Here is a 19,287-nt window from a genome sequence, read left to right as displayed (position 1 = left end):
TCTCTCATTCTCACCAACAAACCAACCCTCCTCCCTTGTTACCCCTCATCACCCCTAAACCCTCTCTCATTCTCACCAACAAACCAACCCTCCTCCCTTGTTACCCCTCATCACCCCTAAACCCTCTCTCATTCTCACCAACAAACCAACCCCCCTCCCTTGTTACCCCTCATCACCCCTAAACCCTCTCATTCTCACCAACAAACCAACCCTCCTCCCTTGTTACCCCTCATCACCCCTAAACCCTCTCTCATTCTCACCAACAAACCAACCCCCCTCCCTTGTTACCCCTCATCACCCCTAAACCCTCTCATTCTCACCAACAAACCAACCCTCCTCCCTTGTTACCCCTCATCACCCCTAAACCCTCTCTCATTCTCACCAACAAACCAACCCTCCTCCCTTGTTACCCCTCATCACCCCTAAACCCTCTCTCATTCCCACCAACAAACCAACCCTCCTCCCTTGTTACCCCTCATCACCCCTAAACCCTCTCTCATTCTCACCAACAAACCAACCCTCCTCCCTTGTTACCCCTCATCACCCCTAAACCCTCTCTCATTCTCACCAACAAACCAACCCTCCTCCCTTGTTACCCCTCATCACCCCTAAACCCTCTCTCATTCCCACCAACAAACCAACCCCCCTCTGCCTCAACCCCTCCCTCATCCTTTGCACCTAAACTGTCCCTAAAAGCTTCCCACCCTCTCATTCTCACCGGCGCTGCCCCTCATTCTTACCGGCGCTGCCCGTGCGCTCACAGATGGCGTAATGGGACAGAGACAACATTGTGATCTCTTAACATCTCTGTGATGCACTAATCTTTATGAAACCTTCAACAAAACAGATGGATACAAAGTCTCTCCTTCCATTTTTGTTAAAAACAACATGCTTTATTGACGGGACCTTCCTTTGCCAAAACAAAGTCATGTATAATGTCTCCATAGCAGAAAGATGACAAATGTTTTAAATGCTTTTTCTTTTCTCTCAGTGAAAATAATACTGACGTGATGAGCTGAATATGACTAACGCACAGACAGTCAACACACTGGACACTCTCTCAGCGCATACCATACCGTACCTCACCATAGTGTACCTCACCGTACCGTACCTCACCGTGCCGTAGAGTACCGTACCTCACCATAGTGTACCTCACCGTACCGTACCTCACCATAGTGTACCTCACCGTACCGTAGAGTACCGTACCTCACCGTGCCGTAGAGTACCGTACCGTAGAGTACCGTACCTCACCGCACCGTACCTCACCGTACCGTACCGTAGAGTACCGTACCTCACCGTACCGTAGAGTACCGTACCGTAGTGTACCGTACCGTAGAGTACCGTACCTCACCGTACCGTACTGCACCGCACCGTAGTGTACCGTACCGTAGTGTACCGTACCGTAGTATACCGCACCGTAATGTACCGTACCGTAGTGTACCGTACCGTAGTGTACTGCACCGTACCGTAGTGTACCGTACCGTAGTGTACCGTACCGTAGTGTACCGTAGTGTACTGCACCGTACCGTAGTGTACCGTAGTGTACCGTACCGTAGTGTACCGTACCGTAGTGTACTGCACCGTACCGTAGTGTACCGTACCGTAGTATACCGCACCGTAATGTACCGTACCGTAGTGTACCGTACCGTAGTGTACTGCACCGTACCGTAGTGTACCGTACCGTAGTGTACCGTACCGTAGTGTACCGTAGTGTACTGCACCGTACCGTAGTGTACCGTAGTGTACCGTACCGTAGTGTACCGTACCGTAGTGTACTGCACCGTACCGTACCGTGTTCGTTGTGTACCGTAGAGTACCGTACCGTAGAGTACCGTAGTGTACCGTACCGTACCGTAGTGTACCGTAGTGTACCGTACCGTAGTGTACCGTACCGTAGTGTACCGTACCGTGTTCGTTGTGTAGGAAGTTCAGAGGAGAAACGGACGTCTCTCTCTCTTCCATAGTCTCAGTCTTCTCCTGTAGTTACACATCAACACTGAACAGAATGTTTTTATTACTTCCCCCAGATGTGAGTGCAATGTGGCATTACAAGTGTAACTTAGACATACCTCCCAAATAGCACCCTATTCCCTACATAGTGCAAAGTTAAGGTGCCATTTGGGAGACAGACGAGGTGCAGCCCAAAATCTCAGGAACATTTCCTGAGAATGAAGGAGAACTCCTATTACCTGCTGTGTTAGAGGAATCATGTCTGTTACTGAGATGTTCTGTGTGTGTGTGTGTGTGTGTGTGTGTGTGTGTAGTAGCTAGTAGACGTGTCTCAGTCTGGTCTGATGAAAGTACTATACCATTCACTTCACTGGGCTGGCTAGCAGTAACCCATGACGACTAACCAAAACAACACTAACAACTGAAACGGTTTAAAAACAGAACTGGGGCATGTTGACAAGCATTTCACTACACCTGCAATAACATCTGCTAAACACGTGTATGTGACCAATAACATGAGATTTGATTTAAACTGCTGCTGTAGACTGAATACGATTCATAGATTCAACTATGAACTATATACAGTGTTGTAGACTGAATATGATTCATAGATTCAACTATGAACTATATACAGTGTTGTAGACTGAATATGATTCATAGATTCAACTATGAACTATATACAGTGTTGTAGACTGAATATGATTCATAGATTCAACTATATACAGTGTTGTAGACTGAATATGATTCATAGATTCAACTATATACAGTGTTGTAGACTGAATATGATTCATAGATTCAACTATGAACTATATACAGTGTTGTAGACTGAATACGATTCATAGATTCAACTATGAACTATATTCAGTGTTGTAGACTGAATATGATTCATAGATTCAACTTCCTGTGCGTTGCTTGTGAAAATAAAATAAGTGACAGACCAACAGTCTGGTCTCTGGTGATGTGAACAGTTACACCCCAAACAAACTAACTCAGATCAAACAGAAAGCTTGGAGACATGGCGCATCCCAAATGGACAAACCTGTTCCCTATATAGTGCACTACTTTTCACCAGTACTATATAGGGAATAGGGTACAGTTTGGGACGCGGCCTAGAAATCTGAGGACCTCGTACACATTTCAAATACTTCTTCCTCTCTCTCATGATTATAAATGTCGTGTCTTCTTTATATTGTATTCATTATTCTAAAATGGTACATCTATACATGAATCCTATGGTTCCAGTATGTTCCAACTGTAGCAATAGTATTTCTGCTGGTGTTGAGCTTTAAAGCATGCTGCTCTGTTGGTCGGTCCGGTTCCATCTGAATACCAAAGTGGATCTGAACTGGGCCTGTATTCCTAAAGCGTCTCAGAGTAGTAGTGCTGATCTAGGATCAGGTCCTCTCTGTTCATGTGATCTCACTCATTATTATCTAAACGGCTAAACTGATCCCAGATCAGCACTAGGATCTGGTCCTCTCTGGTATTCATTATTATCTAAACGGCTAAACTGATCCCAGATCAGCACTAGGATCTGGTCCTCTCTGGTATTCATTATTATCTAAACAGCTAAACTGATCCCAGATCAGCACTAGGATCTGGTCCTCTCTGGTATTCATTATCTAAAAGGCTAAACTGATCCCAGATCAGCACTCCTACTCTCAAACGCTTTGTGGATACAGACCCTGAACCTCACATATTAACAACAAAACTGACCCAACTTTTACACGTTAGATTGAAATGGAAGCAGAACATTACACTGGCGTTGGGTTGGATGACGACCACATCCCTGACCTCTGATTCGATGAGAAGAAACTCAATGATAATAATAAAAAAGTTGTTGTTGTTCTTCCGTCCACGCAGCCGCTTAACGCTCAACCAGAAACACATGCAGAACCTCCAAGCTCCTAGTTCATCCATCATGGGCCGGCAGAGAGGACATGTCTTACTACTGTGGGATCAGACCACAGGAGGTTGGTGGCACCTTAATAGGGGAGGACGGGCTCGCGGTAATGACTGGATCTGAATCAGTGGAATGGTTTCCATTCCATTCGCTCCGTTCCAGACATTATTATGAGCCGTCCTCTCCTCAGCAGCCTCCACTGGATCAAATATCACACCCTTCTGTCGGTCTGCAGAGAGCAAACCGGCCGTCCCTCTCTGCCGTTCTGTTTGCTCTCCCTGGTCGTTCTTTAGTAAGGAGGGGGCGGGGCCGGGTGGGGGGGTGGGACCAGAGCACCAGTTCTAGAATCTATAGACACACCCACTGATCTGATGGTGGCTGGTGTATGGTACTGTAGTCGCTGGCCGATCAGTTTGATCCAGCCAGCCAATGGGAGCAGAGCTCATAGCTCCGCGACGATCCCACCCCCTGCTGACAGCCCGCCTCCCGGAGTGACTCAGTCCCAAAACAAAGAAAAAGATAACTTCCTCTTCCTGTTGTTGTTTTCCTTCTCTCCGATTGGCTGTCATGTCGCTCCCCAGCCCCTGATTGGCAGCTCAGTCTCACAAACTTGGACAGTCTTGTAGAAGTCTCTTTTTGGCTGGTGTGTATAAAATCCTCAGCCCCTGCTGGGAACTGGGTATGACCTATATGGTTTTACGCTTGCCCCCTGTCACGATTGGCCGGGCAAATTCCACAAAGTCGTCTATGAGGACAGGCCAAGCTCCTGAGTGGGCAGAAAAGGGTCACATGATTAGCTGCATAGTTAGTGATTGGCAGAAATGTTTTGATAGTGATTGCACTGTATGGTAGAAGTCCCAATCCCTAACTGCTGACTCCAGGTCAGATCTTAGTTATACGCCTAGTGGTTATGGATATGGGGGTAGAGGAATCCTGGATCTGAGGTCAGGGTGGGCAGGGTGTATGTTTTATTGGTCCTACAGAAATATTTGGTTGCGTTTCAAATGACACCCTAATCCATATCTAGTGCACTATGGTGCCTGGTCAAAAGTAGAGCACAGGAAAAGGTGCCATTTGGGACCCACCCTTAATAGGTGGTTATATCTCACCTTCCTCGTCGTAGTTGGACATGTCGTCTGCGATCATGTTGCCAAAGTCCAGTAGCAGGTTCCACGTATCTTTGGGGATCGATCGCTTATGATGCTCCTGCATTAATCACACAGATAGATGACATCAGAGATTATGATGCTCCTGCATTAATCACACAGATAGATGACATCAGAGATTATGATGCTCCTGCATTAACCACACAGATAGATGACATCAGAGATTATGATGCTCCTGCATTAATCACACAGACAGATGACATCAGAGATTATGATGCTCCTGCATTAATCACACTGATAGATGACATCAGAGATTATGATGCTCCTGCATTAATCACACAGATAGATGACATCAGAGATTATGATGCTCCTGCATTAATCACACAGATAGATGACATCAGAGATTATGATGCTCCTGCATTAATCACACAGATAGATGACATCAGAGATTATGATGCTCCTGCATTAATCACACAGATAGATGACATCAGAGATTATGATGCTCCTGCACTAATCACACAGATAGATGACATCAGAGATTATGATGCTCCTGCACTAATCACACAGATAGATGACATCAGAGATTATGATGCTCCTGCATTAATCACACTGATAGATGACATCAGAGATTATGATGCTCCTGCATTAATCACACAGATAGATGACATCAGAGATTATGATGCTCCTGCATTAATCACACAGATAGATGACATCAGAGATTATGATGCTCCTGCATTAATCACACTGATAGATGACATCAGAGATTATGATGCTCCTGCATTAATCACACTGATAGATGACATCAGAGATTGATGCTCCTGCATTAATCACACAGATAGATGAAATCAGAGATTATGATGCTCCTGCATTAATCACACAGATAGATGACATCAGAGATTATGATGCTCCTGCATTAATCACACAGATAGATGACATCACCAGAGACTATGGATACATGGAGGAAACACCTAGACTCTGTCCAGAGTAGTATATTATTTAGGGAACAGCCATTAATACAGACTGGCATCCACTCCACTCACCAATAGAAACCTGTTCCAGAGGTCCAGGAACTTGAATCGACCTGTTAGAACCAGGTTCCAGTAGGCTACAGCCATCTCCAGATCTGATACAGAGAGTAGAGGGGTTAGTAACACCATCAGTAGACTACAGCCATCTCCAGATCTGATACAGAGAGAAGAGGGGTTAGTAACACCATCAGTAGACTACAGTCATCTCCAGGTCTGATACAGAGAGTAGAGGGGTTAGTAACACCATCAGTAGACTACAGTCATCTCCAGGTCTGATACAGAGAGTAGAGGGGTTAGTAACACCATCAGTAGACTACAGTCATCTCCAGGTCTGATACAGAGAGTAGAGGGGTTAGTAACACCATCAGTAGACTACAGACTACAGGTCTGATACAGAGAGAAGAGGGGTTAGTAACACCATCAGTAGACTACAGTCATCTCCAGGTCTGATACAGAGAGTAGAGGGGTTAGTAACACCATCAGTAGACTACAGTCATCTCCAGGTCTGATACAGAGAGTAGAGGGGTTAGTAACACCATCAGTAGACTACAGCCATCTCCAGGTCTGATACAGAGAGTAGAGGGGTTAGTAACACCATCAGTAGACTACAGACTACAGGTCTGATACAGAGAGTAGAGGGGTTAGTAACACCATCAGTAGACTACAGTCATCTCCAGGTCTGATACAGAGAGTAGAGGGGTTAGTAACACCATCAGTAGACTACAGACTACAGGTCTGATACAGAGAGTAGAGGGGTTAGTAACACCATCAGTAGACTACAGTCATCTCCAGATCTGATACAGAGAGTAGAGGGGTTAGTAACACCATCAGTAGACTACAGTCATCTCGAGGTCTGATACAGAGAGTAGAGGGGTTAGTAACACCATCAGTAGACTACAGACTACAGGTCTGATACAGAGAGAAGAGGGGTTAGTAACACCATCAGTAGACTACAGGTCTGATACAGAGAGTAGAGGGGTTAGTAACACCATCAGTAGACTACAGTCATCTCCAGGTCTGATACAGAGAGTAGAGGGGTTAGTAACACCATCAGTAGACTACAGCCATCTCCAGGTCTGATACAGAGAGTAGAGGGGTTAGTAACACCATCAGTAGACTACAGTCATCTCCAGGTCTGATACAGAGAGTAGAGGGGTTAGTAACACCATCAGTAGACTACAGTCATCTCCAGGTCTGATACAGAGAGTAGAGGGGTTAGTAACACCATCAGTAGACTACAGTCATCTCCAGGTCTGATACAGAGAGTAGAGGGGTTAGTAACACCATCAGTAGACTACAGTCATCTCCAGGTCTGATACAGAGAGTAGAGGGGTTAGTAACACCATCAGTAGACTACAGTCATCTCCAGGTCTGATACAGAGAGTAGAGGGGTTAGTAACACCATCAGTAGACTACAGATCTGATACAGAGAGTAGAGGGGTTAGTAACACCATCAGTAGACTACAGTCATCTCCAGGTCTGATACAGAGAGTAGAGGGGTTAGTAACACCATCAGTAGACTACAGTCATCTCCAGGTCTGATACAGAGAGAAGAGGGGTTAGTAACACCATCAGTAGACTACAGTCATCTCCAGGTCTGATACAGAGAGTAGAGGGGTTAGTAACACCATCAGTAGACTACAGTCATCTCCAGGTCTGATACAGAGAGTAGAGGGGTTAGTAACACCATCAGTAGACTACAGTCATCTCCAGGTCTGATACAGAGAGAAGAGGGGTTAGTAACACCATCAGTAGACTACAGACTACAGGTCTGATACAGAGAGTAGAGGGGTTAGTAACACCATCAGTAGACTACAGTCATCTCCAGGTCTGATAGAGAGATGAGGGGTTAGTAACACCATCAGTAGACTACAGTCATCTCCAGGTCTGATACAGAGAGAAGAGGGGTTAGTAACACCATCAGTAGACTACAGTCATCTCCAGGTCTGATACAGAGAGTAGAGGGGTTTGTAACACCATCAGTAGACTACAGTCATCTCCAGGTCTGATACAGAGAGTAGAGGGGTTAGTAACACCATCAGTAGACTACAGTCATCTCCAGGTCTGATACAGAGAGAAGAGGGGTTAGTAACACCATCAGTAGACTACAGTCATCTCCAGGTCTGATACAGAGAGTAGAGGGGTTAGTAACACCATCAGTAGACTACAGTCATCTCCAGGTCTGATACAGAGAGTAGAGGGGTTAGTAACACCATCAGTAGACTACAGTCATCTCCAGGTCTGATACAGAGAGTAGAGGGGTTAGTAACACCATCAGTAGACTACAGTCATCTCCAGGTCTGATACAGAGAGTAGAGGGGTTAGTAACACCATCAGTAGTCTACAGACTACAGGTCTGATACAGAGAGTAGAGGGGTTAGTAACACCATAGTAGACTACAGTCATCTCCAGGTCTGATACAGAGAGTAGAGGGGTTAGTAACACCATCAGTAGACTACAGCCATCTCCAGGTCTGATACAGAGAGAAGAGGGGTTAGTAACACCATCAGTAGACTACAGGTCTGATACAGAGAGTAGAGGGGTTAGTAACACCATCAGTAGACTACAGTCATCTCCAGGTCTGATACAGAGAGTAGAGGGGTTAGTAACACCATCAGTAGACTACAGTCATCTCCAGATCTGATACAGAGAGAAGAGGGGTTAGTAACACCATCAGTAGACTACAGTCATCTCCAGGTCTGATACAGAGAGTAGAGGGGTTAGTAACACCATCAGTAGACTGCAGATCTGATACAGAGAGTAGAGGGGTTAGTAACACCATCAGTAGACTACAGTCATCTCCAGGTCTGATACAGAGAGTAGAGGGGTTAGTAACACCATCAGTAGACTACAGGTCTGATACAGAGAGTAGAGGGGTTAGTAACACCATCAGTAGACTACAGACTACAGGTCTGATACAGAGAGAAGAGGGGTTAGTAACACCATCAGTAGACTACAGTCATCTCCAGGTCTGATACAGAGAGTAGAGGGGTTAGTAACACCATCAGTAGACTACAGTCATCTCCAGGTCTGATACAGAGAGTAGAGGGGTTAGTAACACCATCAGTAGACTACAGTCATCTCCAGGTCTGATACAGAGAGTAGAGGGGTTAGTAACACCATCAGTAGACTACAGCCATCTCCAGATCTGATACAGAGAGTAGAGGGGTTAGTAACACCATCAGTAGACTACAGGTCTGATACAGAGAGTAGAGGGGTTAGTAACACCATCAGTAGACTACAGTCATCTCCAGGTCTGATACAGAGAGTAGAGGGGTTAGTAACACCATCAGTAGACTACGGGTCTGATACAGAGAGTAGAGGGGTTAGTAACACCATCAGTAGACTACAGACTACAGGTCTGATACAGAGAGTAGAGGGGTTAGTAACACCATCAGTAGACTACAGTCATCTCCAGATCTGATACAGAGAGTAGAGGGGTTAGTAACACCATCAGTAGACTACAGACTACAGGTCTGATACAGAGAGTAGAGGGGTTAGTAACACCATCAGTAGACTACAGACTACAGGTCTGATACAGAGAGTAGAGGGGTTAGTAACACCATCAGTAGACTACAGTCATCTCCAGGTCTGATACAGAGAGTAGAGGGGTTAGTAACACCATCAGTAGACTACAGTCATCTCCAGGTCTGATACAGAGAGTAGAGGGGTTAGTAACACCATCAGTAGACTACAGTCATCTCCAGATCTGATACAGAGAGTAGAGGGGTTAGTAACACCATCAGTAGACTACAGTCATCTCCAGGTCTGATACAGAGAGTAGAGGGGTTAGTAACACCATCAGTAGACTACAGGTCTGATACAGAGAGTAGAGGGGTGACAGGGAGGTTAAACATCATCATCAGAGTGGTGCAGTGGTCTCAGGCTAGAGGTTCTGGGTTCGAGTCCAGGCTGTGTTGTAGCCGGCCGCGACTGGGAGACCCGTGGGGCGGTGCACAATTGGCCCAGCGTCATCCGGGTTAGGGGAGGGTTTGGCCGGCAGGGTATCCTTGTTCCATCGCGCTCTAGCAACTCCTGTGGTGGGCCGGGCGCAGTGCACGCTGACACGGTCACCAGGTGTACGGTGTTTCCTCCGACATATTGGTGCGGCTGGCTTCCGGGTTAAGTGGGGATTGTTTCAATAAGCAGTGAGGCTTGGTTGGGTTGTGTTTCGGAGGACGCACGGCTCTCAACCTTCGCCTCTCCCAAGTCCGTACGGGAGTTGCAGCGATGAGACAAGACTGTAACTACCAATTGGACACCATGAAATTGGGGAGAAATGGGGGTTAAAATGAGTTATTTTTTAATCATTGGGCAAGTTGGCGACAACAACAACATTCATTCAAACACACAGGACATGCAAATATTATCTTTTTCTTTATCTATTTTTATCCTTTTTTTCTCCCCAATTTCGTGCTATCCAATTGGTAGTTACAGTCTTGTCTCATCGCTGCAACTCCTGTACAGACTCAGGAGAGGTGAAGGTTGAGAGTCGTGCGTCCTCTGAAACACAACCCAACCAAGCTGCTTCTTGACGCAATGCCACTTAACCCGGAAGCCAGCCGCACCAATGTGTCAGAGGAAACACCGTACACCTGGCAACCGTGTCAGAGTGCATTGCGCTCGGCCCGCCACAGGAGTCGCTAGTGCACAATGGGACAAGAACATCCCTGCTGGCCAAACCCTCCCCTAACCCGGACGACGCTGGGCCAATTGTGCGCCGCCCCATGGGTCTCCCGGTTGCAGTCGGCTGCGACACAGCCTGGGATCGAACCAGGATCTGTGACGCCTCAGCAGTGCCTTGGAAAGCTGCGCCACTCAGGAGGGTGTTATGTTTTTCTGTTGTTTCTATGGAGTCGGAATAGTTTGATAACATAACTGCTGACCTTGGAGTTAGTGTGTGACTGAGAGCGACAGAGATAAAGAGAGAGAGAGAGCGACTGAGATAAAGAGAGAGCGACTGAGATAAAGAGAGAGAGCGACTGAGATAAAGAGAGAGAGAGCGACAGAGATAAAGAGAGAGAGCGACTGAGAAAGAGAGAGCGACTGAGAAAGAGAGAGCGACTGAGAAAGAGAGAGAGCGACTGAGAAAGAGAGAGAGCGACTGAGAAAGAGAGAGAGAGCGACTGAGATAAAGAGAGAGAGAGCGACAGAGATAAAGAGAGAGAGAGACAGAGATAAAGAGAGAGAGAGCGACAGAGATAAAGAGAGAGAGCGACAGAGATAAAGAGAGAGAGAGCGACTGGCATTTAGGGCTGGACCAGTATCACCATAGTCGTTAGTGTCGTCGAAAGAAAACCAAACACGAAGTGGATTTAACTTGTTTAGGAAAACAGTCCTAATGTTGGAATCAAACTTTATGTTGTCATCCAGTCTCATGTATTTATTACCCAGCTATAGAACACTATGTCTAACACACAGCAGGTTATTAATCAAACTTTATGTTGTCATCCAGTCTCATGTATTTATTACCCAGCTATAGAACACTATGTCTAACACACAGCAGGTTATTAAAGGACCAGAGACTTGTCTGCTTCCTGCTTTCATTTTAGCCTGGTATCATCACAGTCCTAGTGACATTACAGTGTCTGACAGAGAGTCACAGTCCTAGTGACATTACAGTGTGACAGAGAGTCACAGTCCTAGTGACATTACAGTGTGACAGAGTTACAGTCCTAGTGACATTACAGTGTCTGACAGAGAGTTACAGTCCTAGTGACATTACAGTGTCTGACAGAGAGTTACAGTCCTAGTGACATTACAGTGTGACAGAGAGTTACAGTCCTAGTGACATTACAGTGTCTGACAGAGAGTTACAGTCCTAGTGACATTACAGTGTGACAGAGTTACAGTCCTAGTGACATTACAGTGTCTGACAGAGAGTTTCAGTCCTAGTGACATTACAGTGTCTGACAGAGAGTTACAGTCCTAGTGACATTACAGTGTGACAGAGAGTTACAGTCCTAGTGACATTACAGTGTCTGACAGAGAGTTACAGTCCTAGTGACATTACAGTGTGACAGAGAGTTACAGTCCTAGTGACATTACAGTGTCTGACAGAGAGTTACAGTCCTAGTGACATTACAGTGTCTGACAGAGAGTTACAGTCCTAGTGACATTACAGTGTGACAGAGAGTTACAGTCCTAGTGACATTACAGTGTCTGACAGAGAGTTACAGTCCTAGTGACATTACAGTGTGACAGAGAGTTACAATCCTAGTGACATTACAGTGACAGAGAGTTACAGTCCTAGTGACATTACAGTGTGACAGAGAGTTACAGTCCTAGTGACATTACAGTGTCTGACAGAGAGTTACAGTCCTAGTGACATTACAGTGTCTGACAGAGAGTTACAGTCCTAGTGACATTACAGTGTCTGACAGAGAGTTACAGTCCTAGTGACATTACAGTGTGACAGAGAGTTACAGTCCTAGTGACATTACAGTGTGACAGAGTTACAGTCCTAGTGACATTACAGTGTCTGACAGAGAGTTACAGTCCTAGTGACATTACTGTGTGACAGAGAGTTACAGTCCTAGTGACATTACAGTGTCTGACAGAGAGTTACAGTCCTAGTGACATTACAGTGTCTGACAGAGAGTTACAGTCCTAGTGACATTACAGTGTGACAGAGAGTTACAGTCCTAGTGACATTACAGTGTGACAGAGAGTTACAGTCCTAGTGACATTACAGTGTCTGACAGAGAGTTACAGTCCTAGTGACATTACAGTGTGACAGAGAGTTACAGTCCTAGTGACATTACAGTGTGACAGAGAGTTACAGTCCTAGTGACATTACAGTGTCTGACAGAGAGTTACAGTCCTAGTGACATTACAGTGTGACAGAGAGTTACAGTCCTAGTGACATTACAGTGTGACAGAGAGTTACAGTCCTAGTGACATTACAGTGTGACAGAGAGTTACAGCCCTAGTGACATTACAGTGTCTGACAGAGAGTTACAGTCCTAGTGACATTAGTGTGACAGAGAGTTACAGTCCTAGTGACATTACAGTGTGACAGAGAGTTACAGTCCTAGTGACATTACAGTGTGACAGAGTTACAGTCCTAGTGACATTACAGTGTGACAGAGAGTTACAGTCCTAGTGACATTACAGTGTCTGACAGAGAGTTACAGTCCTAGTGACATTACAGTGTGACAGAGAGTTACAGTCCTAGTGACATTACAGTGTGACAGAGAGTTACAGTCCTAGTGACATTACAGTGTGACAGAGAGTTACAGTCCTAGTGACATTACAGTGTCTGACAGAGAGTTACAGCCCTAGTGACATTACAGTCAGATGAGTTTTGACAATGGGGCCTACTGTTGTTCCAGGAACTTAGCTGGGTCGTCATAACAACACAGACCAGCAGAAACAACAACCAGAACAAAGTTGTCCCATCCAGGGAATCCCCTGGGTAGCATCTCAAATGGTACCCAGTTCCCTAAATAGTGCACTAGTGGGCCCATAGGGCTCTGGTCAGAAGTAGTGACTATACAGGGAATGGAGCTCTATTTGGGACCCACCCTGGTCTCTGTGTAGCTTGATAGGTGATCTATGTGTAAAGCTGTTATTACACAGTAACAGTAGACTACCTATCAGACCCCTCTCCTCAGCATGGTCATAGAGCAGCAGTAGTCAAACTAGAGACAGTGTTGTGAAGGGGAAGCTCTTTACTTACCTGATAGGAGAATTCATTGTTTTCCATCTAAAAGCCGTTCTTCCTGTTTGCTGCCTGGCTGGTTCTGACTGAGACAACTACATCACACCGCTGATGCCAAACCACCATAGTTATCTACCAATGTTCCCCAGGAGGAATTCAACACCGGGGTAGGGAAACTACACCGGGGTGAGGGAAAACTACACCGGGGTTAGGAAAACTACACCGGGGTTAGGGAAACTACACCGGGGTTAGGGAAACTACACCGGGGTTAGGGAAAACTACACCGGGGTTAGGGAAACTACACCGGGGTTAGGGAAAACTACACCGGGGTTAGGAAAACTACACCGGGGTTAGGGAAACTACACCGGGGTTAGGGAAAACTACACCGGGGTTAGGGAAACTACACCGGGGTTAGGGAAACTACACCGGGGTTAGGGAAACTACACCGGGGTTAGGGAAACTACACCGGGGTTAGGGAAAACTACACCGGGGTTAGGGAAACTACACCGGGGTTAGGGAAACTACACCGGGGTTAGGGAAAACTACACCGGGGTTAGGGAAAACTACACCGGGGTTAGGGAAAACTACACCGGGGTTGGGAAAACTACACCGGGGTGAGGAAAACTACACCGGGGTGAGGAAAACTACACCGGGGTGAGGAAAACTACACCGGGGTTAGGGAAAACTACACCGGGGTTAGGGAAAACTACACCGGGGTGAGGAAAACTACACCGGGGTGAGGAAAACTACACCGGGGTTAGGGAAAACTACACCGGGGTGAGGAAAACTACACCGGGGTGAGGAAAACTACACCGGGGTTAGGGAAAACTACACCGGGGTTAGGAAAACTACACCGGGGTTAGGGAAAACTACACCGGGGTAGGGGAAAACTACACCGGGGTTAGGGAAAACTACACCGGGGTTAGGGAAAACTACACCGGGGTTAGGGAAAACTACACCGGGGTTAGGGAAAACTACACCGGGGTTAGGAAAACTACACCGGGGTTAGGGAAACTACACCGGGGTTAGGGAAAACTACACCGGGGTTAGGAAAACTACACCGGGGTTAGGGAAAACTACACCGGGGTTAGGAAAACTACACCGGGGTGAGGAAAACTACACCGGGGTTAGGGAAACTACACCGGGGTTAGGGAAAACCTTCTCCTCAAACACAGTACTGGACCAACCAGGGTTTGACTAAACCTCTCCACTGTCAGAGCATTTTCCCAGAAAGACATGTGAAGGCTTACCTAGTCCCTTCTGTCCAGGGTTCTTGGCGAAGTTGAAGGTGAACTGATAGAAGTCTTTAAACTTGGCCGTGTCTTTGACTTCCTGTTCTAGTCTGGGGAGCAGAGCCTTCAGCTTCTCTGGACTGTCACAGCTACGGAGCGCACACACACACACACACACACACACACACACACACACACACACCTTCTTATTGGAGTCAGCTAATACCTGCCCGACCTCCGTTTCAAAACGTTTAGTTGTCCAATAACAACACCTGCTTTCATTTTACATTTCAAAACATTTAGAAAAATGTTTCCTACTGAAGAGTGAACACAAGTGCGTGGCGCAGAAAGATGACATCACAGAAAGCTAGCTCACCCCAGCTCGGCCATGCCGTCGAGGAACTCCTTCCTGCTGAACTCACACTGTGTGGCAGCACGGAACTTCCAGGCCACCACCAGAACACTCCTACTGGCCGGGTCCAGGGTGAGGTCATCACAGAACAGCTGGATCCCATCGATACCGATCTTATTGTCATCCTGGGGGTCTGGAGAGGAACAACACCACAACACAGATACATTACACTGCTACATTACACATCTTATTGTCCTCCTGGGGGTCTGGAGAGGAACAACACCACAACACAGATACATTACACTGCTACATTACACATCTTATTGTCCTCCTGGGGGTCTGGAGAGGAACACAACAGATACATTACACTGCTACATTACACATCTTATTGTCATCCTGGGGGTCTGGAGAGGAACAACACAGATACATTACACTGCTACATTACACATCTTATTGTCCTCCTGGGGGTCTGGAGAGGAACAACACCACAACACAGATACATTACACTGCTACATTACACATCTTATTGTCCTCCTGGGGGTCTGGAGAGGAACACAACAGATACATTACACTGCTACATTACACATCTTATTGTCCTCCTGGGGGTCTGGAGAGGAACAACACAGATACATTACACTGCTACATTACACATCTTATTGTCCTCCTGGGGGTCTGGAGAGGAACACCACAACACAGATACATTACACTGCTACATTACACATCTTATTGTCCTCCTGGGGGTCTGGAGAGGAACAACACCACAACACAGATACATTACACTGCTACATTACACATCTTATTGTCATCCTGGGGGTCTGGAGAGGAACAACACAGATACATTACACTGCTACATTACACATCTTATTGTCATCCTGGGGGTCTGGAGAGGAACAACACCACAACACAGATACATTACACTGCTACATTACACATCTTATTGTCCTCCTGGGGGTCTGGAGAGGAACAACACAACAACACAGATACATTACACTGCTACATTACACATCTTATTGTCCTCCTGGGGGTCTGGAGAGGAACAACACAGATACATTACACTGCTACATTACACATCTTATTGTCCTCCTGGGGGTCTGGAGAGGAACACCACCACAACACAGATACATTACACTGCTACATTACACACAAACTCTGTTCTTCATTTACACCCACAGAGCACAGTACACACCTAATCCTAACACTCTCCCTCTCCCCAGTACACACACCTCTCCCCAGTACACACACCTCTCCCCAGTACACACACCTCTCCCCAGTACACACACCTCTCCCCAGTACACACACCTCTCCCCAGTACACACACCTCTCCCCAGTACACACACCTCTCCCCAGTACACACACACACACACACCTCTCCCCAGTACACACACACCTCTCCCCAGTACACACACACACACCTCTCCCCAGTACACACACACCTCTCCCCAGTACACACACACCTCTCCCCAGTACACACACACACCTCTCCCCAGTACACACCTCTCCCCAGTACACACACACACACACACACACACAACTCTCTCCAGTACACACACACCTCTCTCCAGTACACACACCTCTCTCCAGTACACACACACCTCTCCCCAGTACACACACACCTCTCCCCAGTACACACACCTCTCCCCAGTACACACACCTCTCCCCAGTACACACACCTCTCCCCAGTACACACACACACACCTCTCCCCAGTACACACACACACACACACACACCTCTCCCCAGTACACACACACACACACACACCTCTCCCCAGTACACACCTCTCCCCAGTACACACACACACACACACACACACAACTCTCTCCAGTACACACACACCTCTCCCCAGTACACACACACACCTCTCTCCAGTACACACACACACACCTCTCTCCAGTACACACACACACACCTCTCTCCAGTACACACACACACCTCTCTCCAGTACACACACACACCTCTCTCCAGTACACACACCTCTCTCCAGTACACACACCTCTCTCCAGTACACACACCTCTCCCCAGTACACACACCTCTCCCCAGTACACACACCTCTCCCCAGTACACACACCTCTCCCAGTACACACACACACACACACACACACACACACCTCTCCCCAGTACACACACACCTCTCCCCAGTACACACACACACACACACACACACACACACACACACACACACACCTCTCCCCAGTACACACACACACACACACACACCTCTCCCCAGTACACACACCTCTCCCCAGTACACACACCTCTCCCCAGTACACACACCTCTCCCCAGTACACACACCTCTCCCCAGTACACACACCTCTCCCCAGTACACACACCTCTCCCCAGTACACCACCTCTCTCCAGTACACACACACACACACACCACACACACCTCCCCCAGTACACACACCTCTCCCCAGTACACACACACACACACACAACTCTCCCCAGTACACACACCTCTCCCCAGTACACACACCTCTCCCCAGTACACACACCTCTCCCCAGTACACACACCTCTCCCCAGTACACACACACACACACACACACCTCTCCCCAGTACACACACACCTCTCCCCAGTACACACACACACCTCTCCCCAGTACACACACACACCTCTCCCCAGTACACACACCTCTCTCCAGTACACACACACCTCTCCCCAGTACACACACCTCCCCAGTACACACACCTCTCCCCCTCTTCCTCTCTCCAGTACACACACCTCTCCCCAGTACACACACACCTCTCCCCAGTACACACACACCTCTCCCCTCTTCCTCTCCCCAGTACACACACACACCTCTCCCCTCTTCCCAGTACACACACCTCTCCCCTCTTCCTCTCCCCAGTACACACACCTCTCCCTCTCCCCAGTACACACACCTCTCCCTCTTCCTCTCCCCAGTACACACACCTCTCCCTCTTCCTCTCCCCAGTACACACATCTCTCCCCCTCTTCCTCTCCCCAGTACACACACCTCTCCCCCTCTTCCTCTCTCCAGTACACACACCTCTCCCCTCTTCCTCTCCCCAGTACACACACCTCTCCCCCTCTTCCTCTCTCCAGTACACACACCTCTCCCCCTCTTCCTCTCTCCAGTACACACACCTCTCCCCCTCTTCCTCTCTCCAGTACACACACCTCTCCCCCTCTTCCTCTCTCCAGTACACACACCTCTCCCCCTCTTCCTCTCTCCAGTACACACACCTCTCCCCCTCTTCCTCTCTCCAGTACACACACACCTCTCCCCCTCTTCCTCTCTCCAGTACACACACTACACACCTCTCCCCTCTCCTCTCCCCAGTACACACACTACACCCCTCTACCATCCTCTCTCCCCAGTACACACACTACACCCCCTCTACCATCTCTCTCCCCAGTACACACACTACACCCCCCTCTTCCATCCCCTCTCCCCAGTACACACACTACACCCCCTCTTCCATCCCCTCTCCCCAGTACACACACTACACCCCCTCTACCATCTCTCTCCCCAGTACACACACTACACCCCCTCTACCATCTCTCTCCCCAGTACACACACTACACCCCCTCTTCCATCCCTCTCCCCAGTACACACACTACACCCCCTCTTCCATCCCCTCTCCCCAGTACACACACTACACCCCCTCTACCATCTCTCTCCCCAGTACACACACTACACCCCCTCTACCATCTCTCCCCAGTACACACACTACACCCCCTCTACCATCACTCTCCCCAGTACATACACTACACCCCCTCTTCCATCTCTCTCCCCAGTACACACACTACACCCCCTCTACCATCCCTCTCCCCAGTACACACACTACACCCCCTCTACCATCTCTCTCCCCAGTACACACACTACACCCCCTCTACCACCTCTCTCCCCAGTACACACACTACACCCCCTCTTCCACCCCCTCCCCAGTACACACACTACACCCCCTCTTCCATCTCTCTCCCCAGTACACACACTACACCCCCTCTTCCATCCCCTCTCCCCAGTACACACACTACACCCCCTCTTCCATCCCCTCTCCCAGTACACACACTACACCCCCTCTACCAT

General features: G+C 47.8%; 1 protein-coding gene across 6 annotated transcripts in view; it reads right to left on the bottom strand.

The window, feature by feature from the left end:
- Nucleotides 1–1,994: 1,994 nt before the first annotated feature.
- The window catches only part of LOC115179547 (DCN1-like protein 2), a 26,245-nt gene continuing 8,952 nt past the window's right edge, over nucleotides 1,995–19,287 (bottom strand). For 5 of the 6 annotated variants that reach the window (XM_029741179.1, XM_029741175.1, XM_029741174.1 and 2 more), the window contains exons 3-7: nucleotides 15,259–15,427; nucleotides 14,901–15,031; nucleotides 6,000–6,082; nucleotides 4,963–5,059; nucleotides 1,995–4,619 (exon numbers count right to left, since the gene is read on the bottom strand). In XM_029741179.1, the coding sequence (XP_029597039.1) occupies nucleotides 4,540–4,619; nucleotides 4,963–5,059; nucleotides 6,000–6,082; nucleotides 14,901–15,031; nucleotides 15,259–15,427 (560 nt within the window). In that variant the 3' untranslated portion in view covers nucleotides 1,995–4,539. Of the gene's footprint in view, nucleotides 4,620–4,962; nucleotides 5,060–5,811; nucleotides 5,868–5,999; nucleotides 6,083–14,900; nucleotides 15,032–15,258; nucleotides 15,428–19,287 lie in introns of those variants that run through there. The other variant, XM_029741178.1, reaches the window with a different exon arrangement.

Source organism: Salmo trutta, chromosome 39, assembly GCF_901001165.1.
Source record: "Salmo trutta chromosome 39, fSalTru1.1, whole genome shotgun sequence".
Classification (NCBI taxonomy): Eukaryota; Metazoa; Chordata; class Actinopteri; order Salmoniformes; family Salmonidae; genus Salmo; species Salmo trutta.
Note: the sequence above shows the minus strand (reverse complement) of the source record. Positions and strands in the feature narration are given on the sequence as shown.